Genomic DNA, 23,226 nt, shown 5'->3' with positions numbered 1-23,226 from the left:
GTGCTATATTAGGGATAGTACTGTTGCAGCAAATCAGTTCATGAAATCTCTTCCCTCCTAGATATTCCACCATGAACTCGAAGTAGTATTATTGCAAAGTCAAAGTGTTTAGAAACCACAGCAACTCTGCTTCAAAGTGGCAGAGCAGGGTCGTCAAGTCCTGAGGCTCTAACACTCCGCTGACTCAGTAACAGCCAAACTCTGGCATTAACATCAGCACACAAACTGTGCACCAGGAGCTACATGGCATGGGTTTCCAAGGCTGAACAGCTCCTGTAGGTGTAAAGTGTAGGTGACTCAATACCTTTGTTCCTGTAGTGTAGGAGAAACCAGATATATTTGACCTGCATTTGTTTAGTTTATAGATGAGCTAAAAATGGCTCTGCACATAGAAAATACCTTTTGAGTCACTGCAGTTGGTCTGCTCTTAATTCCCCCCCCCAACTTTTTTATTTTCATTAAATGAGTGCATCAAATTTGATTTTTTTCTTAGTTTAGCAACTAGCTGCAGTTATTGATCAAACAGTCACATATTTCATATCACAATCTAGTGATGCCTAGAAATCTGCAGTAAGAGAAGCAGCATCTCTCATATTAAATGTCAATATCACAGCACAGATGCTGGTATTTAAAAAAAAAAAAAAAATGTAAATGAGCAATATAATGAATTTGGCTGTAATGAAGGAGAATATACTATATGTGTTTAGAGTGGGCATCTAAATCGGCAGAAAAACTAGTTGTGCTGTTTGTGTTAAGTTATTTTGGGGTGATATGTCAGCAATAACAGGTGTTACCACCTTACAGCCACAAGTAAATTTCAGTAGCTTCAGTGCATATAGCTACACACACACGGGGAACACGCTGTTGTACATGAGGAAAACCTCCCTGATCAGGAATGTGGAGACACAGGGTTTTGTCAAAACGCTCAACAGTGTGCTCATAGGGATTGGAAGACTCTAAGGAAATCAAACTTGTTCCTTTTTAAATCTAGGAGCAGAGTCACCTGACTAATGGCCATGTTTCTGTGACATTGATGAGAGGTTCAGGAGCAGCAGACCGAATGATCCATTTTTAAAAACTGTGCTAAATATGTATTGCGTGTTTTTTAAGGATGAAGGGTTTGGATGCTGCAATGGTCCTTTTTTATAGCAATGATTCTCATAGTGTTGCCACTTCATTTCGTAAAATCTACTGTAAGCCTGAGCAACAGTTCAAACATCAACTCCACCTTCACAAAGCTTGCACCCTTTCAGTTTTTGATGTTATTAAAGAAGCGACAAGTCAGCTTTGTTACTGGCTTCACATAGTGGCTGGTGGTGTACCGGAGTGCTTGACATTGCCTAATGTTTCTTCATGTATGTTAATGGAGTGGACAAAATATTGGGAACATGCCGTGTAATGCAATCCAGCACACCACCAGCCACCATGAAGCCAGTTAAGAAGCATGCATGTACAATGCTCCGGACAGTTCAAGTCAGGTTTAACGGGTGTGCTCAAAGTGGTCAGTGAGTGACACACAGAGGTGGTGTTGTTGCTGTTGTTTCTGCAACTTTTTACTTCCTTAAAATGAAATCGGCAAAGGTGTTAAGAGTGCAAAAAAGATAAATGCTTCATTTATTTGATATCTGCATGTCACAAAGTCTCTGTCTGCTGTCGGAATCTGCACCCTTATTTACCTTTTTAAAGATGTGCACACAGACATCGCCCAGGCACAACGTACACTGCATATGGTGTCAACAGAAACGCTGGGCAGGAGGTGCCCTCACATACACATCCCCCCCCCCGTTTCATGTCATGTTCAGTGTAACATGCACAAGGAATACACACAATCGCCTACTTTGAAACATGTTTAAGCACATGAGCTGTTGCTCAATCCTGTTTAATCATGCAGTGGTTCTAATGTTGTCTCGCATTTCCACTGCAGTGACACAGAACTTGTTTTTTGTAATTTCATGATAAACATGATTACTAACAATGTCCAACTTTTGCTGATGCTTCAATTCTCCTGTTCTGCCTGTATGATTCATCTTCTCCTCCCCCCCCCCCCCCCTCCCTCCCCAAATCTTCTTGTTCTCAGGAGTTTTACGATCACGCAAAGACACTGTGGCAAGACGAAGGTGTCCGGGCTTGCTATGAGAGATCCAATGAGTACCAGCTAATCGACTGTGCACAGTAGTAAGTAACTTAAGTTCAACTTCATGGTGACGTGATTTATAAATGTGAGGATTCTGTGAGGGATAACTTCTAGTTTTTATTGATACTGTGCATGTGGTGCCATTTTGTGTGGTTATCTTATAGTTGGTGTAGTTTTAATTGTCATTTTTTTTTTATTTATTGTTTTGTTTGCTTTGAGTTACAGAAGCTTATTACTAGTAATCTGAGGCAAATGTTGTGTACTTGGGGCATCCTAGAAGTTGCATAGCAGAGCGGCTCCTTTCAGCTTGAGATGGTGTCAGGTCCTGCTGGAAGCCGGTTACAAGCAGGATGAACAGTTGCATTATTGACAAAGAAGTAGAGACTGAAGTATGTTTTCGTATTTGTTCTAATACTTCCGGTTTTATGACTAAAGCATAAGTAGGGTGAAATCTGGGGTAGACATGCTCATCCTGATCCCAGCATGTGCGCTACTAAGCGGTTTCATGGCAGGTAAGGCATACTAGTTGGGTTTTTTCAATTCATGACTCCTATATGGCAATGAGACCGTGTATTATAGAAAAGTGCATTTTACCTTAATTTCCTTAAATCTGGCTAAATTATTTCCTTAGATTAAATGACAACTAAGGACTCAAAACTAGATGATAGCAATGTGAGCCCTAGCCTCGTCAATCCGGTTGTTAAGTGATGATGTATGAACCCTGCTTCCAGGTCCAAACTACTCTGCGTTTATTAAGGCTGTTTTTGGTTTTGTTTTTGGTTTGTATCTTATTCAATGTCATCTGAGCAAGCCCCCCAAAACAAAAAATTCAGTGATCACTGTCGACCTCTGTCACTTTTATTACCACTATTCATTTTTAAAGCTCAGCTTTTAAAACCTTATGATGTAACTAAAGCCCCATGCAGTAGTATATTAATGACCAACCTCATATTTTGAATGGATTATCTCAGTTGTTCTCCTGACTGAAGTTTAGTCTGTTTACACCTTCCTGATATGCAATTGCATTTATCCCTAACCATCGGGAACCATCACATGATCTTCTATTGAGTGGAAAAAAGTTGGCATTCATCTTCCAACTTTAGTGTACTAATGTGTTTATATTATGCAAATCATAGCTGTGTAGCTAGCAGTGACATAGAACAACATTATATACCAGCTAGCCCAACTTCAGTAACCCTGCAAACATTGTTGTTTAGTTTTCTGTCTTCATTTTTGTCGGCTGTGATAGCAGAGCTGTAAGTTTTAATTTTTTCAGAAATCTCAATCCATGGTTTCCATCTCTAGCTCCCTGCTAGCTCTGTTATGGTGAATGCCTGGATGTTAAACCTAATTGTTACACCTGGTAGAGCAGTCACATTGAGCATTTTATTAAAGAGGAAAGAATTTAGGCAAAATTGTAACTCTGTGATGCTGCTATATTTGTTTAAAGTGTAGCTTGGACCCAGAAACGGCTAATAATATCAGACTTAAAGACCGGATAGTATGAATGCTCTTGCTCCCTAAGAGATTGCCAAAAAATCTACTCGTTAGGGAAGCACTATGCACCCTACATAATATTAACTGTGCTTTAAAAAAGATTTAAAAACTAAATGCAATGAGATCCAGAGTTTATTTCCCATCAAGAGGAGAAAGCTCATAGGTAATATCGGCATATACCACCTCTACATACAGTTATGGACTTCAATACTGTAACCGGTGCTCATACTCGAGTTTGAGATGAACAACTCAACCAAATGTTTTGACTTGACTGTGACACGTTTGTTTTGAGTCTTAACAAAGACTTGATTCTGTTTTTCTGAACCCTTCTCCATACCCTCACCACACACTGCATGTTTTCAACAACACACACTGACTCAAAGTTCAGGAAAAGAGGTAAAGTAGCTAGTCTATAAACAAAGTTGCATGAAGCTCTAATTTAAAATCAACCCAGCAGATAGAAACGCCCTCCTTCTGTTTCCTCTCATTTTCCCAATGTGCGGGCACCAACGCACCCTTACACATGTAAATGACGAGTGTGGTCGTATGTGAAAATGCTGGCATGCAATTGTGTAGTGGAGAAGATTAGATTTGACGATGCTGATTCAGTGCATTAATGAGGGAAAACTAGCTAGAAATCATCTCGATTAGGAGTAAGTCCGACAATATCAAAGCTCTTCAGCATAAAGGGAAACGAGTCTCTTGCTGAATTAAGACTGATACAGTGCATCACTATTATTAAAACAGCTTAGTCTTCGAGTGGTGTTTCTAAACATGCAGTTTTCATGTCCTGATAAACACTGAAATAAAACTTAAAGGGTCATATTTTTGGGATACATTAAATACCTGCGGACTTCTAAAAATCACTGACGAGACTTGGAGCACTCTGCATCTGCTACAAATAAAAACAGCAAAGTTATCATAACCTGTCAGGAGTATGGAGTCATCCTAACAAAGGTGGATGACTTTTAAAAGGGAGCTGAGACAGGAGTCACTGGTTGAAATCTTAAAATCTGGATGTGCATACGTTAAGTGATTAAGGGGGGTCCTAAATGTACTTTTTATGGGTCAGAGTTGTCCAGTTTATATTTTTTTTTCCAAACAAAAGCAGGTAAAACCACAAAGAAAATGTATAGTGAAGGAGTCGTGTAACAGCTGCAGTTTGCAGGGTTTGGGAGCAAACATGGCGGAGGCTGAGTCATCTACAGATCAGAGGATGCTTAGAGGAGGGGGGGGTGATGTTTGAGGAGGATACCTTCGCTGCTCAGCTCTTGACTATGACCCTGTAGTCTTGACTGTTTTTTACTAATAAATCCATCCTGGTGAATAATGCATCCGGTCATTGAGAACTTTAGATCGGTTTGATCTTTAAAAAGTTGATTTCCTCACTCAAGTGGTACAGTCCAGTCTGTGATCCCTCCTCCTTCCGCCTTGCACACAACACAAACTCATCCTGCTCTTTCTTTCCTTCTCTCCTCCTTTTTTCCCCTTTCTCCATCAGTCTGTCTTCTTTCTGGTGCTACTCCAGCTGCACGAGATTGGGTGCTGATAGACTATTAATAGTGCCTGTGGTTGGGTCTCCATGGTAACCGTGCTGCAGGCCAGGGCGCTGGGGAGCTATTTTTGAAATCTGCTCTGTAATGTCAGACAGACGCCACTACACCTTCATTCTGTCTCTCTCCTTCTGTTTCTTTACCTCTTCCACTCTTGTGTGTGTGCTCTCATCTTACCTTCTGGACACTTTTTTTTTTCTCTTTCTTTCTTCCCTCTCCGTATGGGGCTGGTGGTTGCTCGGACCTTCAAAGAATCCCAAAGATTCTCTCACTGTCCACTTCCTCTTCCTGTTTCCTAGTTCATCCATGTCTTCCATGATATATTGATGACCTGCTGTCATTGGCAAGATGTTTGAATGCTGCCTGCGGCTTGTTCTGATCTTTAACATAGCACTTCTTGGTCATCCTTTTTACTCAAATGTGAAATAATTGCAGATGTTGCAGGAGGCCCACCTTCTCTTGCAAATGAGGAAAAAGCTACATTAAATACTATACATATTAAAACTACTGAATGCACTGTACTCTTCTCCATAAGATCTTAGTTTCCTCAAGCTGGGTGTAACCTGAATCTATCGTCTTCTGCCCTTTGAGTTGTCATGATCACTTGTAGCTATGCTCACTCCCTGCTTTCACATTGACTCATTTTGGCATACTGGACAACAGCTTCAGTGTTTTCCCTGCATATTGAGTGAGCAGTGAGGATGCTTCTACCTTCAAGGTCATCTGCTGTAGAAAAATACAATTAAATTCAAAAGTTGGTTTTATTGGTATCTCTCTCTATTGGAGACTTTAAGTCTCAGTATGTCGGGCTCAAAACCACACGGACAGCCTCTCTGGCAAACTGGTTTTGTATTTCATATAATACCACAGCTGTGGCGATGTACATGAGAGATGATACTTAAGTGTTGCTGGAGGAAAAAGTGCACAGTCATGCCTGGTATTATACCAGTGTTGGGGGTTTTTTTTGGGGTTTTTTTTTTTTTTGTCTCATTTGACTCCTTGAGCACACCTGTACAAGTCTTACAAATATGAAACCACTGTGTGGTCTATAGTATTACTTCGGTAACTGTTCTCTTGCCTTTTGTGTCTCTCGTCTTTTCAGCTTTCTAGACAAGATCGACATTGTGAAACAGAGTGACTACACTCCAACAGATCAGGTGGGTGAACTTCTTCCACTACAAAGTTAATAATATCCTACATTTAACTATACAACTATTTCCCCTGAATAGTATTTTATGAGGAAGGGACTTTAACATTTTGGTCCCTGTCACATATTAAAGTTATGCTTTTGCTCCTTTGGTGCCAAACTCAAATGTGTTATATCCTCTTATTTTTCACTTTGAAATTCAGTATATTGTCCAAATATTCCATATGTTGGATTTGTATCTTGTGAGTGTTTCTCCAGGTTTGTCACTCTAATCTGGCACATAAAAGCCTTGTTGTTACATTGTGTCACTCCTGTTCACCAGGATTTGCTGAGGTGCAGAGTACTGACTTCAGGGATCTTTGAGACGAGATTCCAAGTGGACAAAGTTAATTTCCAGTAAGTAAAAAAGGGTGGAGAGTAACAGTTTCTTTCAAAGGTAATCTACAGTGTCTGAGGATATAAACACAAATCAGCTGTACATATGCATTTTCTCCACATGATGGCAGCATTTTCCATGTTTACATTTATATCTGTACAGTATGTTTGATGTCGGCGGTCAAAGGGATGAGCGCAGGAAATGGATTCAGTGCTTTAATGGTAAGTGGTGTTTATTTCCTCTCACTTCCCTTGACTCGTATCCTTTTCTCTCACGGTGTCTGATTTATCGCTGTTCCTCCCTCTTCCTCAGACGTAACAGCCATCATCTTTGTGGTGGCCAGTAGCAGTTACAACATGGTGATCCGAGAGGACAATCAGACCAACCGTTTACAGGAGGCTCTCAACCTCTTCAAGAATATCTGGAACAACAGGTGAGGAAAGATGCCAAACCTGTCATCCTGTGGACTTGTGGTTTGTTTTGTATTGAATCCTGAGATTAAGTTGACAGCATAGGAAATCAGAAAGCCGTCGCAGCACTTCAGCCTCTCAAGGGTAGGCAAGTTATTTATCAAACATGGTTTCGAAGCTAGAACACTTTGAGCAAGTCCTAAGCGAACTGTTATCTGCTGGCCCCTGTTATGGCTTATTTTGGCTGACTGAACTTTGTCTTTTCACACTTGGAAACAGTTTTATATTTCAGTGTGATCTTATTTCAGTCTCTCGTCTTCCTCAGGTGGCTGCGGACCATTTCTGTCATCTTGTTCCTAAATAAACAGGACCTGCTTGCAGAGAAGGTGTTGGCAGGGAAGTCCAAAATCGAAGAATACTTCCCAGAATTTGCTCGCTACACCACACCTGATGATGGTGAGCTGCCTTATTACAGCATCTGATTTTGAGCTCTGTGTGTGTGTGTGTGTGTGTGTGTGTTAAGATTAAGTACAATAAATTATACCGACGTGAAAACACATTTTTATTTTCATCAATGAAATTTATCATTTAAAAAATGGAAAATTCGATGCAACAACTCATCCAGAAATTTGAAAGGATACCTTTGATATCATTCACCACAAGGGGTCATCCTGGATACACCTAGAAGATTTTTGTAGTGAAGCGCTTGCTCTGTGAGGTGGAAAGCTTCTTTTTACGTCTTACACATTCTGCTATAGAGTTGTAGTGCCTCCTTACTAGTTGTTGCATTGTCATGTTTAAATTGTCTACCTGTGAAATTGCATATGGTGAGAAGTTAGTCACTGGCCTCTGTCTCCTCTTACAGCGACGCCAGAACCTGGAGAAGATCCGCGTGTTACAAGGGCAAAGTACTTCATCAGAGATGAGTTCCTGGTAAGTGCGTAGCTGTCTTTCATGGGATTTGTTTTTAAATGTATGCAGTGGAGGGGCAGGGGTTATGCTTTAATAAAATTTGGAGACATTTCTGCTGCACAAAAGTTGTTTAGCTGCTTTGTAACTTTTCCTTTCTTCTACAGAGGATCAGCACAGCAAGTGGAGATGGAAGGCACTACTGTTACCCCCATTTCACCTGCGCCGTCGACACAGAGAACATCCGCCGCGTCTTTAATGACTGTCGAGACATCATCCAGCGGATGCACCTGCGGCAGTACGAGCTGTTGTGATGGGAGAGGAAAGGTGTTAGGCCAAAAAGATAAAACCAGATCGGACTATGGAAGACGAAAAAGAAATCCCTGAACCTGCGTCTCTGAACTCTTCTGCAGAAGTATGAGAGCTCTTGTGACACAACAGGGGCCAAAACACACACTTATAGTAAACACGCCGTGAACCCAGAAATTCCCCTGATGCAAACTCTCTACCTGATGCAGAATTTTTGACGGATGGGTTTGAGGGGCTTACACGTAAAACAGACTTCAGTCTTGACTTTCAGCCATACTCCCAGCTCCTCACCTTTCGACATAATGTTATCGTCACGTTACCTTCACCTTCCTAAAAACAGAAAAAAAGTGGCCCAGTCCGGACTGAGTTTCCTGCAGCGAGGGTTGGAGCTGCAGCTTGAGTTTTGTTCGTTTTGGTTTTTTTGGGGGGGGGGGGTTTTCTCCCCTGATTGGGCTGAAAACTAAGAGCTACTACTTCAGTGCAATTGGGAAAGAGATGAATTACTGCAAATGGAGAATGAATATATCACAGCAGATCAACTGAACACTGTATTTAAGAGAGACAAAAAACAAAAAAACAAGCACTGTGCTCAGGACTTTGACTCAAACCATGTACACCAAACCTTCCTTTCACTTAGAGACATCTTTAAATCCAGTGGCTCTGCTTGCGCACACACAACACATCTCACCTGCTTTTTACTGGACTGCACAACAGGGGGGTCAATCTGGCAACGCACGTACCTGCTCGCATTTCGTTGAGATGCCGGCTATTTATCTGGGTCGGTGCTTTTTGAGATTAAACGGGCGAAGCTCAGCCGAGCCCAGAGGAGCAGCGTTACCACAGACTTAACCAGACCACGGGTGTGTTGGTGAGACGTCACTCGAGCAGGTGTTCACTAAAACGGGATGGGAGCCAACTGCGATTTGAGTTTCTCTGATGGGAGGTGTCGGCCGTGATTGACCGGGGCGCCAGCGGCTTCTCTACAGAACTGTTTAGCCACCTGACTTTGTCTTGTTGGTATCGGAGCATCACGTGAGGAGGATATATTGAGTTTAAAACAAAAAGAACCAGAAATGCCAACTTCTATGGGACTTTCAATAGAGGGCGACGGGCATCCTTCAACAGTACAGTACCATATAAGTTAAAGAGAACTCTCATCCTGTTATACAGTCTCCACAGCTGTTTTTCTCTGTGTAGACTTTTGTGCCATTGTGCCCTGTGCGCTCTTTCTTTATCTCAACTCTTTGTCATCCTTTTGTCACCCGTTCTCTACACGTTCTCCATCTTTCGCCCACCCTCTTCACCGCCACCTTTTCCATTTGCACTTTTACCTTCCTGGCAGTGGTCTTTCATTTTAAAGAGAAAATAAGATATATTAATCTTGGAATATTAAACACAACAAAATGGGACTTTTTTTTTTCTGCCCCCACCTGTGTGCTTGCACCTCCCTGCCATTCCTCCCTCCACCATTCCTCCTCTCCTCCCTTGTATGTCTGTCTTTACTTTACTGCTGAACTATTATTCTTGTACAGACTGTAAAATGTATTATTTTGTACAACTTTATTGAGGAAAAAACTTTTAGAAGATCCCTGTGCCTTGATCACGACTGTACGTGTGTAATGAGCTAAAGTGGGTGTCATACTGCGCTGTATAGCTTGGCCAATCCTCTCCCTGCCTCCCTCGCTCTTACATTCTCTCCCTTTCTTTATCCCCACCTCTCTCTTTCTCAGTCTATTTCTTTCTCCTCTCCTTTCCTTGGAGATGGTGGATGACCATTTGTAGCTTTAGTAGAGTTTTGTTTTTTGGGGTGGTTGGGTTTTTGTTTTTTGGTTGTTTTTTTTTTATTTTTGTTTTTTTTTTGGGTTATTTTTGGGGGTTTTTTCCCACCCTTTTCCTTCCAGCCCATCTTTATGATTTAATGTCTTTTTTTTTCTTTTTTTTTTTTTTTGATCCATATACCCCCAAAAAGATAAATATGAAATCTATATGGGTTCTAAAGTATTTTATTAGAATCAAATGAACCTTGACAAATTGTACACTTGATGGTGTGCATATTGCTATAACTTAATCCTTTCAACTGAAGTTGTTTGGGATTTTTTTTTTTTTTTCTTCCACACACTGAAGGGTTATAAGTGGGAGGTGACAGATGCAAAACATTGCTTGTTTCTACACAAATCGTTCTTGTTTTTGCAAAAAAAGAAAAAATGGCCAAAAAAAAGAACAATTTGTTTTTCTTTTCTGCTGAGGGGGGAGGGGGTCCTCCTGCCTAGCCTTGCACAGCAGAGGCAGCCTGTACAGTATTAGCATCTCTCATTTCAGTGCCCTAGTCTCATTTAATGTGTACATCAAATATGGGTCTACTTTCTGAAAAGGAGCTCTATGAAATAAAGAATTTTTTTTTCTTTTTTTTTTTTCTTTTTTTTTTTTTTTTGGTGCAAACAGCAACTGCTTTGTCATGTTTTTGTCATTACACTCTACGCAACTCAGGGGATAGAAATCAACAACCCTATTAGAGAAAAGTGCATCCAAGCTTATCGATTCTTATGACTGTTGTGCTTCGCAAAACAACAATCCTCATGGCAGTGAACATTTTGCACATCTACCTGTGTCTCTAGCTCCCAACCAAAAAACTGATCTACATTCGTTGTGAAAATCAGTAACGTATCGGACCAAATCGCTTAATCTTTAACAGTGCTGATATTTATTTATTTATTCCCGCCCCCCTACTCCTGCCCCCACCGCAGCAAAAAAAATTAGAGATGCCTTGTCTTGCAGCTTTTACAATCAGAAGTATGATCTGAATGCACTGTTGTATCAAACATATTTGCTATTTCAAGTTTAGCTCTATAAATTCTTTAGCTCCTTTTGGTTTTTTTGTTTGGTTTTTTTTTATCTCTTTATTCATTTATTGCTACTGCTACTCAAAGTACATGTGTAATATAATGATCTCAAAGAGTGACTGGCAGGAAGAAAAGAATATGAAAGGATGTAGCACAAGTAGAAAAGCACAATGGGTCGCCAACTGTGCGCCCACTTTGATCTTAAAAGGGCTGTACTTGAGAGAATCTTTTAGCCCGTAAAAATAACTTAAATGCATATTTACTGCTTGAGATATCTTATACGTGATAAAGAAATGTGTCAACATGACTCTTCGGACTCAAATGTGTAAAATTACAAAGTTCTGGTAGCTCATTGCCTAGACGGGCCTGTAATTATGAAATAGAAAATTCAGTTAAAAACTTTCCATTTTTATTATTTGACTGTGGACACATTGATTTTTTTTTTTTTTTTTAATTCAGACAACCTCTTAACTTTGGCACTTATCTATTGCTTAGAGTGTGGCTGTGGAGGAGGTCGTCTTCGGTAGGAAAAAGAAAATTTCTGAGAATACATTTAAGTGCAGGATTTATGCCCTCCTGCACAATTTTCAAAGACTTCCAGCAGGCCAGGTTGGAGTCTTTGCTGAGCAGATTCTGGTCCCCTGGCCTTATGTTTGACACTCCTGGTGTAAATGATTTTCCTGCATGTATCACCGATGTGAGTATCTAAAGGTAAAATTACCTAGTTTTATTCTGGATTAAGTAACTCCCAAGCCTACTCAGCTCAGTTTCCATGGTCTCAGTCAAAAAGGAAATATTGCAGCCTCCTAATGAGTGCCCTGATAATTTAAAAACTATATATATTTTTTTTTAATCATTAAGCACCTAAACTTAAACTTGACATGTTGATTCTATATTTTCAGAACTTACCAGGTGTGTTTTGAAGCGGTGTGTATGGAAGCAATGCACAAGACTTTTCTAGTACATGTTTGTTGTTTGTACTCTTTTTTTTAAAAAAAAAAAAAAAAAAGTTTTCTCCAGCTCTCCGTATCCAAAAACTCAACATTTTACTTAGTGAAAATTTCTTTTTATTAATTTTAAGCTTTGACATTAGCAGAGTTTGCTTTTTTTTTTCCTATTTTTTTTTTCAGGACTCTCTTGGAAATTAGATTGTTAATCTCAATGAGATTTTTTTTTTTTTCTTTTTACCTGGATAAATAAAGGACTAATATTTTTCTGCTGGTCTCACCAACCTAAGCAAAGTTTAAGCTGATGCCAAAGTCACCGTTGGAGCAAGTATGGAGTGAAGGCAGCATCCAAAACCATATGCTGGTTATTTTCTACAAGAAAGGTGTTGCAGAGCATGATGTAATGAGAATGGATGTGATAAGGTGGTAGAAAATCACAGCAAGGGAAAACTCATATCTGATGGATCTGAATTTGAGCTAAATTAAGTCCATTCAGATACAGATATAAAATAGGAGCTGGAATAAGTCTAACTGGGGCCCTCAGCAAGAACTTTATTTGGAAAAACATAGGACACAAATGTGGAGGGGGAAAAAAACCAAGCCAAGAAAAACACAGACCAGCCTCTCCATATTTTTCAAGTGGGTTGTCAAATCTGGCTGAATTAATTGGTGTTACCTAATTCAAAGTCTACCTATGGTGAGGGGTTACGCAGACCTATTGGAGGAATTTGGTTGGCATTATTTTCATAGGTGGCTGTGAGACTTGTTATACTGCATGGTTTGAAGATATGACACTAACGAGAGGCAAGTTGAGATGGTTTAGATATGTGCAGAGAAGGTATAAATATGTATTAATGCAAAGGATGCTGAATATGGAGCTACCAGGCAGGAGGAAAAGAGGAAGACCACAGAGAAGATTCATGGATGAAGTGAAGGAGGAAATGCAGATGGCTGGTATGAGAAAGAATTCAAGGGAGACAGCGAGATGAAGACAGATGATCTGCTGTGGTGGCCCCTACTGGGAGCAACCAGAAGAGGACTCTTTAAAGGTCTATGGCAAAAAGGATCTGAAATTTCTTCCATATACTGGTATGGTTTGTATTTTTCACTATTAAAACTATATAAGATTAAAACATAACATTTTAAGGAATGTGTAGCAGTGCTTTAGGCCTTAATGTAAAATCTTTATTGTGGCTGAAGTGTTCATAGTGCTGTCTTATCTCAGTCCTGAGCTGTTAAACGTTGGACTTTCTTTGACAGCACTAACAAAAACCAGCTTACGTCACCTGCTAGTCCCGCCCACAGCGTGACGTAGCCTTTTCCTTCCTCGTCTCCGCTGCTAGTAAAGTTAGCAGTAGCACCTTTTAGCCTCCAGCAGCTGTCGGTGGCAGTCAGTCAGCCAGCCTGTCAGTTCGAGTGGCGGTGTGTGTTTGTGCGTGTATAAATCCCCCCTCTTTATTTACCCTCCCGTAGAAAAACCGAGGGCGGCCGGGTTGTTTCTTCGGGAGCCAGCTTGCTTCACCTCTGCGGGCCAACTGCGATAAAAAAAAAATATTGTTGTCCTCGCCGTCACGACAGGAAGAAGCCCTGGGACATGGCCAGACCAGAACAAGTCCTGTTGCTGGAGCCACAACACGAACTGAAATTCAGAGGTAACCGAAGAAGCGGAGGGCAGGGCCGAGCTTAGGTAGCTAACACAGGAGACGTTGTAAATGAGAGCCAGTATTTCGATTTCTGCACTACTGAGTAGTTGAATGTGCCATTCGTTGTATATGCTGTGGTAAAACGTGAGGGATATAGCTGTTAGCTGTAGTCTACATTGTGTGTACGACAGTTGTGCGGTGACAGGTGAAACGACACTGTGCGACGGTGCTAACTAGCTCGCCGGAGTAGCATCCAGCTAATCTCACTAGCAACAAGGCAAACTGCTAGCTGTCATTGCAGCGTCAGGGCAGGCCCGCCGCACCGTTTCTCTAATTCTCTCATTTGCTTGTCATACGTTCTCTTTTATACTCTGACAGCATTGGAAACACCTCGATTTGATCTAATGGTTCAGTTAACCTCCCCTTCGGTGTCGTTTCTACTGCCCGACTGCAAAGAATTCCCTATTCTAGCATTTTCCACGATCAGGGTGTCATTGCTTATCCTTATTACCATGCTATTTCACAATATTATAAGCTAGCCGGCAGGAGATTTGGCGTTTTCTCCCACTGTGCAACCCGAATTCCTTTACAGCTTTTCTGTATCCAAGCACAATGATTATGAAATTACGGACTGAGCTGCAGTGCCAGCGGTAATGATTATTTTCTTGGATAATTACCTTGGTGTGTCATTTTTGCTGCAGAAATGGGTCAAGTGAGGGCCTAGGGTGGTGGTATCAGTTTGAAGTGGGCTGTTCACTGATTGATTGTTGCAGGGCTTTGGAGAAGATCCATACACCCACTCTGTTACTGATGCACACTTGCATCAACATCAGTTTCCAAAACCATGCTTAAGCTGTCAAGAAACGTGTGAGAGACCTAATTGCTACAGAGACAAAAGGAAAACATTAGCACTTAAGACACCCATCTAGTAATTTTTCTGCAGCATCCAACGTTTGGCTGAGGGCGTGGTATGAATTATAAACACGTGCACACTTTGCTGATCTCACCACTGTTTTAATGTTTAATTTGCTCTGTTTGTGGCAGGCTCTGTAAAACCGCTAAAAAAAATCTACTCTGATATTGATGTTTGCAGAAATGGATTTTTACATTGTGTATATTTGCACTTTTACCTGGGAGAATCTTTGTGCACCCACCCTGTTTTCTTTCTTCTTAGGAGCCCAAGTAACAAACAAATGCTGCATCTATACCCAAACTACGAGACGTGTAAATTCACCCACATGCTTGCACGCACACTCAAGTCACTGCATTTCTTTCTTTCTCATCCTCAGGCCCATTTACAGATGTTGTCACCGCCACCCTGAAGCTGACCAACCCCACAGACAGAAATGTGTGTTTCAAAGTCAAGACGACCGCACCTCGCAGATACTGTGTGCGCCCAAACAGTGGCATCATTGACGCTGGAACCTCCATAAATGTTTTTGGTAAGGATCTTTGCATCTTTTTGCCATCCAGAAAAGTTGGTAAAGCTGTGAACCTAATGTAGAAGTTCAAAGGCTTATACTGATCCATTTTTGCCTGACTCTGTAATTAATGTTAGCTTATTGGGCTTAATAGAAGTAAAACTATATTGAGTTGTCATAATTTAAGTGCTAGATAAAGTGTAATATACTTACATTTAACAGCGTCAGATATGGAACCGTAGTGCTGAACTAGCAGCAACCATGTATTGTGTTGCAGCACGCAAATAAAGGGTCGCGCCTGCACTACCTGTAATGGATACTGCAGTCACTACCTGAGTTTATAATTACATCATGCTTGGAGACATTTTACACACATGCCTCCTTATGACTTTCCCAATAATCTGTCTAATCTGCACATAACTATTATATTTAAATTAAAATTTAAAAAAAAAAGACTTGTTTCTGACAACTAAAGTGGTTTCTGTCTCCTGCATTTTCTTTTTTTATTCTTTCATTTTTGTTTCTTATTTTTTTGGAGGGTGGTATAATTTACTCAAAGTTAAAATTTTTGAAAACATTTTATCCACAGCATAAGATGGAAAAGTGTCAAATGTTTAGACATGAGACATTTTACTACCTCATGAATAAGATGAGTTAAGTTCGAATTTGATGGCAGCAACACATAAATCTTTTTTTTTTTTTTTTTTTTTTTTTTTTAAGACATCACGTCCTTTGAATTAAAGCAAAAAGTGCTTATATAAGGCTCTACTGGTATATGGGGTGTATTTGTCCCTATAAAATTGGAAGCTTGTACTAGGGCTGTGCCATATTATACTGTTCACGGTAATACCGGTATAATGTTGGGCAACGATAAGAAAATGAAATCTCCCGATAGAATATGGGTAAAACACGCATGCGCAGTGCCTTTGTTTTCATACGCACATGGCGGAAAAAGCACGGCGGCGACAGAGAATGAGAAGGGTGAAAGCGGATCATTGAATGAAACGGATGAACCAGAATTGGTTTGTAAAAATGCTGCAACTTCAGTGGTGTGGAACTGGTTTAACTTTCGTCCATCAGATACACAACAAAGCACTATTTTTGGTAGAGCATGCTAGCGGGCCATCGTTATTACCGTGTTTTTTGGAAAATACGGCACACTTAAAATCAATCCTTTGATTTTTCTGAAAATCGAGAGTGCCCCTTATAATCCCGTGTGCCGTATGTATGAATTCGGGTTGTGTTTACTCACCTCGAAATGATTTTGTGTGCTACACGGCGCTCGAAAATCTGTCAAATGTTTTAGTACGACTTTGCTAAGCTACGAAGCCGCACTGCTTGATGGATTGTCGGAGCATTACGGCTACCGTAGGCAGGAGCCTCGCGGAGTGATACGTACTGTGCTTCAACATAATATTACCGTATTGTGTGTGTGTGTATAACCTCTTTTTAAGTTTTCTGGATATTATGCATTGTTATGCTGAGGATATGTCGGCCAATTTCCCCTGGAAATGCCTTTTGGTTAAACTGTCAAACCGGAAGTGACATCATTTTCGCGGAAAATGTAGTTTTTTACTTGTAGGCCTTAAAAGCCTATACTGGTGTTTTTATAAGTCATGTTTGACTCTATACTTTTCTGAATAGTTTCTGGGATGCTTAGAACTCGAATTGCACTGCTGGAAATAGTTTATTTTGATGCACATGCTGTTTTCTTTGCAAATTTGCATCATAGGATTGTTTTTTGTTTTTCCTGCAATATATAAAAATTGCTGTATCTCCAAAATAAAACTATGAAGACACTCAAAATAAATTTCCTGTTGTTGTAAACTATTTTTTGCAACTTTTTTGTATTTAACTTTTTGAGGGATAAACCTCTTAAATTTCCCCAAGTAGAAATATATGTTAAAAAACAAACAAAAACGATTTTCAATTTTTTTGTAGTTTATTGCACTTTTTTGCAATTAATGTAGTTACTATGGACTTAATGCATACATATTATTAAAATATGGGCTATAACAGTTGTATTGATGTATAGCAACTTGAAATGCTCCCACAAATGGCACTACAGCATGTAAAAAAAATAAAATAATAATAATAATATAAGCTCTGGCGGACTTGGTTCTATGGTAGGTCTTAAAGGGTTAAATAAATATCGTCAAATAATCGAGATCTCAATTTCAGTGAAAATAATCGTGATGATCATTTTTGCCATAATCGAGCAGCCCTAGTATATCGTGATAAATATTTTTGGTCTTATCACCCTGCTCTAGCTTGTACTACTTGAAAGACACAATAAGTCCTGAAAGGTACTTACAAGCTTTAGAGCAACATATTCATCTAGAGGTCGTCTTTTTCAAGGAAGGCCTTGAATATTTCAGCGAGACAATAAAACACAGCATACTGCAGCTATCATAACAGCATAACTTTCTAGTAAAAGAGTCCAAGTGCTGAACTAGCCTGTCTGCAGTCCAGACCTTTTACCAGCCAAAAACAGCAAGAAGCTTATAACAGACAAGAATGGGACACTATTACTCCCCTGAAAGTCCAGCAACTGGTCCCATTTCCTCTGGTTTTTATGGGCTGTTGTTAAAAAAAGAGGGAATGGTAAACCACAGTAAACATGGCTCTGTCCCAACTTTTTTTTGAGACATGTTGCTACAAATTCTTCAAATTCAGCGATTTTCTTCAAATTCAAAATGACTAATATTTTTCTTGACATTGTTCTATTGGTTTATGAGACAGGCAAATCCTGGTTTCTTCATTCTGTCTTTGTTTTTGCCCACAGTTATGCTACAGCCTTTTGACTATGACCCCAATGAAAAGAGTAAACACAAATTCATGGTGCAGTCCATGCTGGCTCCATATGACATGACTGACATGGAAGGAGTTGTGAGTACCTGAGCATACTATTTTCCTTTTTTTTTTTTTTTTTTTTTTCGGGGGGGGGGTGCTTTATTACTGGAGAATCTGAAGGGTTTAAATTTCTTACATTGCCTCTCGGCCCTGAGTTTTGTTTTGTTTAGTTGCGTTAGTGGCATCTGTGTCTTCCAAAAGTCTATCTTCAGCTGAACACTTGAATAGTGTAGCTCACTCAATGTATTTGTCTCATTCCGCAAAAGCTTTTTTTTAAAACTGTTTGACAAATGTATACATTTTTATGCAGCTCCCTAAGCCTGAAAATGTAAAGTTGGTCATTTCTGTTGAGAATTTACTTTGAAGTATGGATATTAGTGAAAAATGAATTTGTGATACAAAAGAAAAGAAAAATCTAAAGGTTCCCTTTTTCATTTTCTTGTCAACAGTGGAAGGAGGCAAAGCCTGAAGAGCTGATGGATTCAAAGTTGAGATGTGCATTTGAGATGCCTCTAGAAAATGACAAAACTGTAAGTGTTTCTCTTCACTTCAACATTTGCCACATCACTTTAAACATTCAATCACATTTTTTCACACCCCAAATGAGCTCCACAAACGGTTGTTCCACTGTGTACTTCATTGATTTAAGTACATAATAATAGCTGTCTGTAGTAACAGATTATATGCTGACTGAGTATTTAGTGGGACCTGTTGTGACAGAAAAGTTGTAAGCAGTAATCTGGCTGAAAGCACGGGAACCCCACCAAGCTGCCCAAACCTTCTGTTTGAGAGGAGGCAGCCAATCAAAAGAAGGTTAGCTAAAACAGAGTGCAGCGTTAAAAGGTGAGGAACTAAAAGGGCTCGTTTCAGACTGGATCAACTGTTTGACTGTGCCAAGGCCAAGTATAAGATGAATAAGAAATATTTCAATTTGTAAATCATGTCGAGCTCTAGCAGCAACAATGAATAACAGTATGGAGCTGAAAACAAGCACAATAGGTCCCCTTCAAAGAATAAAATCAGACTAAACCATTTAATTTCTGTTTCAGTGGAGTAGTAGTTTTTAGTTTTTTTCCTTCTGTCAGCATTTTTTTTTTTTTTTTTGTCTTGTATTCATCAGCTACACATCACTGTATCACCCATCTCGTGATTTATTTTGTTTTGTGATTTGTTTCCACTTTAATCTCCATGCTTTGTCTTTGCATGTCCCCTCGTTCCTTTTTTTTCTTCCACTCTCATCCCACCCACCACTCCCCATCTTCACTCTCTCTCCACAGCATGAGAGTGAAATCATCAAAACTGTGTCTTCCTCTGCCTCTGTTAAGACTGAGCACTCTGTCCTGCCCAAGTCAGCCAGTGCTTCGCTGGATGATGGAGAAGTGAAGAAGATCATGGAGGAGTGCAAGCGACTGCAGATGGAAGTGCAGAGGCTACGGGAAGAAAACAAACAGATTAGGGTGAGACGCGCTAAAACAAATAAGAGCCTGTGTGTCTGTCTCATATTCCAGTCAGACTTGTATTTTCTGCTCTAGCTCGTCTTCTCTTGTGCTAACAGAAGAAGCATTGCTGTGGAGTTTACTCTTAAATATAGGAGGAACAAGACCAAGTCTGAAATAAAAAACAAAACAAAACACTGAAATAAAAAATGTTTTATTCCAGGAAATATATTTTGACTAGTGCAACTAGTGCTGCACTACATTAACGTGAAGCAGAGAATGAAATGACTCAATGACTGCCTGAGTTTTCTCAAAGTATTTTTGTCATTGCTCGAGTCCAGAGAATTGTCCCTAGACAGCAGTGACCCCATCCTGTATGTGGTATGGCTCATATCATTGTCAGCTCGTTACGCTGATTCTTATGAATGTCTTTTCTGTTATGTGTAAATGTTTACCAGCTTATAAATCATAAACCTGAATAGGTTAATTACTACAAAATTGCGAGTAAAGGTGATTTTGAGAAATGTTTAAAACTACACTTCTACACGATCACTGTAGCAAAGTTTTGCTAGAAGTTACACTTTAACCCTCTCTTTAATATAAATAATAGGGGATTTTAATTGGAAACAGAAATTAAAATGGAATTACTCCGGAGGCAAGTCAGTACTTTACCTTAAAGGAATGAACAACCACACCTGCCATTCCCAGCAATGCAAATATCCAGGAAGATTTCCCTCTCTCTCAAATAATGCTGTCCAATCGTATAGACACACCAGATGGCAAGTAAAGTCTTGCCAGTTCTTAGAACTTAGACCCTCTGGTGACCATTAAAGTGTCCTTGTAACATGGATATAAACCTAAACATTATGTTTTATTTAGATGCGTAAAAACAACATACATTTATGAACCGGCCTTGGTCACGAAGTTTCCAAATACAAATACACTGAAAAAGAAAAAGTAATTTTTATTTGATGTTGTAGTTTTAATCACTCAACATACTACAAACCATAGGTAGTTTCAGGAAAATTAAATCAGTCGTCTAGGAGGAGTGTGGGAACAAACATACAGTCATATATGATATACAATCATCATACTGGGTGTATCATAGCAACAGCAGTGGCTGCAGTGACTCCAGACACGCTTGCAAAAGTATGGGACAAGTTTGGCTATGTTATGGACAAATGCCATGCATGGAGAGGGGGACACATTGCGCATTTGTGAAAATTGTATGTTTTGTATGTAAAGCTTTATATTCAGGCATAAAATTTCCCGCAAGCTTCCTTGTCCTTTTGATATCTGTATTGTTGTTATTCGTGATTTTTTTTTTTCTTCATTTGTTTGTTTGTTTTGTTTTCTGTAGTTTGATAATAATTAAAAAATTCTGACAGCACTTGAAGGCAGCAGTGTTATAGCTGCTTGCAACAGAAAAGCAAAACTGTTCACTATGCTGGCTCTTTGTTAAATGATGGAAAATGATCCTGGTGTAAACATTGTTTAAAAATCCAGTAATGACATATAAAAATAAATATCAGATTTTTGATAAGCTATCATTGAGAAGCGGAGTGACAAATTCTAACAAATTAAAAGTTAACTTATAAGCGCGTATTTGTATTTCTGACTCCTTGTCTTCATCACAGGAGGATGACGGTCTGCGGAAGAGAAAGGTGACACCGTTGGCCCCCGCTCACTCCTCCTCCACCATGGCCACCACAGCCGTGAGGGACGAAGGCCTAAGCACCCGCGTGCTGGCGTTCTGCGTGCTCTTCTTTGTGATTGGAGTCATCATTGGCAAGCTGGCCCTGTAGGGACACAGACGGACAGAGCACAGTGACAGACGGACGGATAGACCGCGTGCTTGGGAGGACGCGTGTCAGCAACGGCGACGGGGATGTCTTCTGGGTTTATGTTGATCTGTTTCTTTCCTTCTTTTAAACATTTAAGGCAATATCATGATGGTTTGGTGTAAAAAGAAAACGAAAGAAGGCTATCCCAAGTTAAACCATGAGTGCGAGCATTTTTGTCACAGGTCCTTTTTTTTTTTTTTTTTTTTCTTTGATCTGTTCTTTCCGTCCATCTCTCTTCCTTAAATGATCTTCCCTAACTTGCACAGGTAACAGTTAGTCGTGTGTTTAAGTGGCTTCACGCTGGCTGAATGTCTAGTCTTTCATTGATTCGCAAGTTTTCATAAGTTGCTCACACACGTTGTCAGTTTAAAAGCTCTAACCCTCTTCTGATAATCTCTTCCACTTATTAATCTGCAAGGAGAGGTGAACACAGTTGATCAGTGAAAGACTGTTTTTTTGTTTTTTTTTTGTTTTGTTTTTTTTTCCCCCTTTCTAGACTCAAGCTTCATGTATTGTCCTCTAAAGAGTTTGGGGTTTTAAAAAGAAAAGAAAAAGCGCGTGTGTGTGTGTGTGTGTGTGTGTGTGTGTTTATTTTGCCTCCTGCAGGAGCAATGATGTGTCGGACTGTGTGACTGTTTTTATGCGAGGAGACCACAGACGGTGAGGCTCACAGGCTGTGAAGAGGGCTGGTTTAAAAATAAATAAATAAATAATCCAAACGGATTTCTTGTATTCAGCAAAAATGGGGGTGTTTGTTGAAAATCTAATTGAATGATTGAATTGGATGATTTGGTGTAATCCAGACCAAGGAATCTGTAGAAATTCATTAAAATCATGACTCAGTAAATTCACAATTATGACTTCAGAGAAAGTGTTCTGTATGGTGATTTATATTTTATTTTTTGGCTTCTTTTTCTTCTTTTTTTTTTTGTTGGTTTGTTTGTTTGTTTCAGAAACAAAGCTGTAATTTACATCTTCATGCTTGGTTTTTGTTTTGTTTTGTTTTTTTGTTTTGTTTGTTTGTTAATTACTTCCTCAGGTTTGCACACAGAGTTACGCTGAACAGGAAAAAAATAAATAAAAAGGCTAATGTCTGGCTACAAAGCTCTGGACAGGTCATGCAAAACAGACTCTTACTTATCCATGCACATCAGAGTATGTAACACAAGTTCTGACCACTGTATTGAATTTTGCCCATGGTGCATTGACTTTGCGCCCTCTGGTGTATTACAGCAGTTGTTTGCCTTTTTTGTTTGTTTCTCTTCTTCCTCTCTTGTGTTGTCGTGTAGACACTTTGCTTCTGTTGTTTAAAATATTCAAATGCGCTATTCTCACTTGTGCACTCTGTAGTCTGCATGGAATGACCTGAATTTATTATGATTATTTTATTTTTTTGAGTGTTGAAAAATCCATGTTAGCAAAACCAACAAACAAAAAAATACTGTCTTTTCCAAAAGGGACCATCTTGAGTCTGGTTATCAGTTTGTGTGTGTGTGTGTGTGTGTGTGTGTGTTTTTTTTTTGTTTCCTTTGCTGTCACCTTTTCCGTTTGTCCTGTTGAGTTCTGGTGGTTGTGAGATAACACAGCTGTATTATCTTGGCCATCACATGACCGTCTCGGCTGATTCATTTCCTCAAAAGTTAAAAAAACAACAACAATGAATATCTGCTTATTTGCATGGGGAGGGGAGGGGGTCAGATATGTCTGGATGTGGGCAGCTGTGAGAGGACTGACCTGTGAATACACACTACATTAAAGGATTTAAAAACAACAAAGGCATCAGCGCTTCAGACCACACCTGCAGATACAGTCACAACAATGTAATCACACAGTAATTGGATACTCTTTTTGTATGTAAATAAAAATTAAAAAAGACTCAAAGGATAACTGGCAAAGTTATTAACATA

At 39.7% G+C, this 23,226-nt stretch overlaps 1 protein-coding gene across 1 annotated transcript in view; it reads left to right on the top strand.

Moving 5' to 3' along the window:
* The window catches only part of LOC113013154 (guanine nucleotide-binding protein G(s) subunit alpha), a 35,907-nt gene extending 13,462 nt beyond the window's left edge, over positions 1 to 22,445 (top strand). The window contains exons 7-20 of the mRNA XM_026153833.2: positions 2,078 to 2,175; positions 6,287 to 6,341; positions 6,654 to 6,727; positions 6,870 to 6,928; positions 7,020 to 7,140; positions 7,443 to 7,573; positions 7,983 to 8,050; positions 8,194 to 8,324; positions 13,701 to 13,774; positions 15,055 to 15,207; positions 17,972 to 18,075; positions 18,489 to 18,569; positions 19,317 to 19,496; positions 21,113 to 22,445. Coding sequence (XP_026009618.2) covers positions 2,078 to 2,175; positions 6,287 to 6,341; positions 6,654 to 6,727; positions 6,870 to 6,928; positions 7,020 to 7,140; positions 7,443 to 7,573; positions 7,983 to 8,050; positions 8,194 to 8,324; positions 13,701 to 13,774; positions 15,055 to 15,207; positions 17,972 to 18,075; positions 18,489 to 18,569; positions 19,317 to 19,496; positions 21,113 to 21,280 — 1,497 coding nt within the window. The 3' untranslated portion in view covers positions 21,281 to 22,445. The remainder of the gene's footprint in view (positions 1 to 2,077; positions 2,176 to 6,286; positions 6,342 to 6,653; positions 6,728 to 6,869; positions 6,929 to 7,019; positions 7,141 to 7,442; positions 7,574 to 7,982; positions 8,051 to 8,193; positions 8,325 to 13,700; positions 13,775 to 15,054; positions 15,208 to 17,971; positions 18,076 to 18,488; positions 18,570 to 19,316; positions 19,497 to 21,112) is intronic.
* Positions 22,446 to 23,226: the final 781 nt, after the last annotated feature.

Source organism: Astatotilapia calliptera, chromosome 20 (assembly GCF_964374335.1).
Source record: "Astatotilapia calliptera chromosome 20, fAstCal68.1, whole genome shotgun sequence".
In the NCBI taxonomy this organism is placed as follows: domain Eukaryota; kingdom Metazoa; phylum Chordata; class Actinopteri; order Cichliformes; family Cichlidae; genus Astatotilapia; species Astatotilapia calliptera.
The sequence above is the reverse complement of the archived record's forward strand: the minus strand, read 5'-3'. Positions and strand labels throughout refer to the sequence as shown.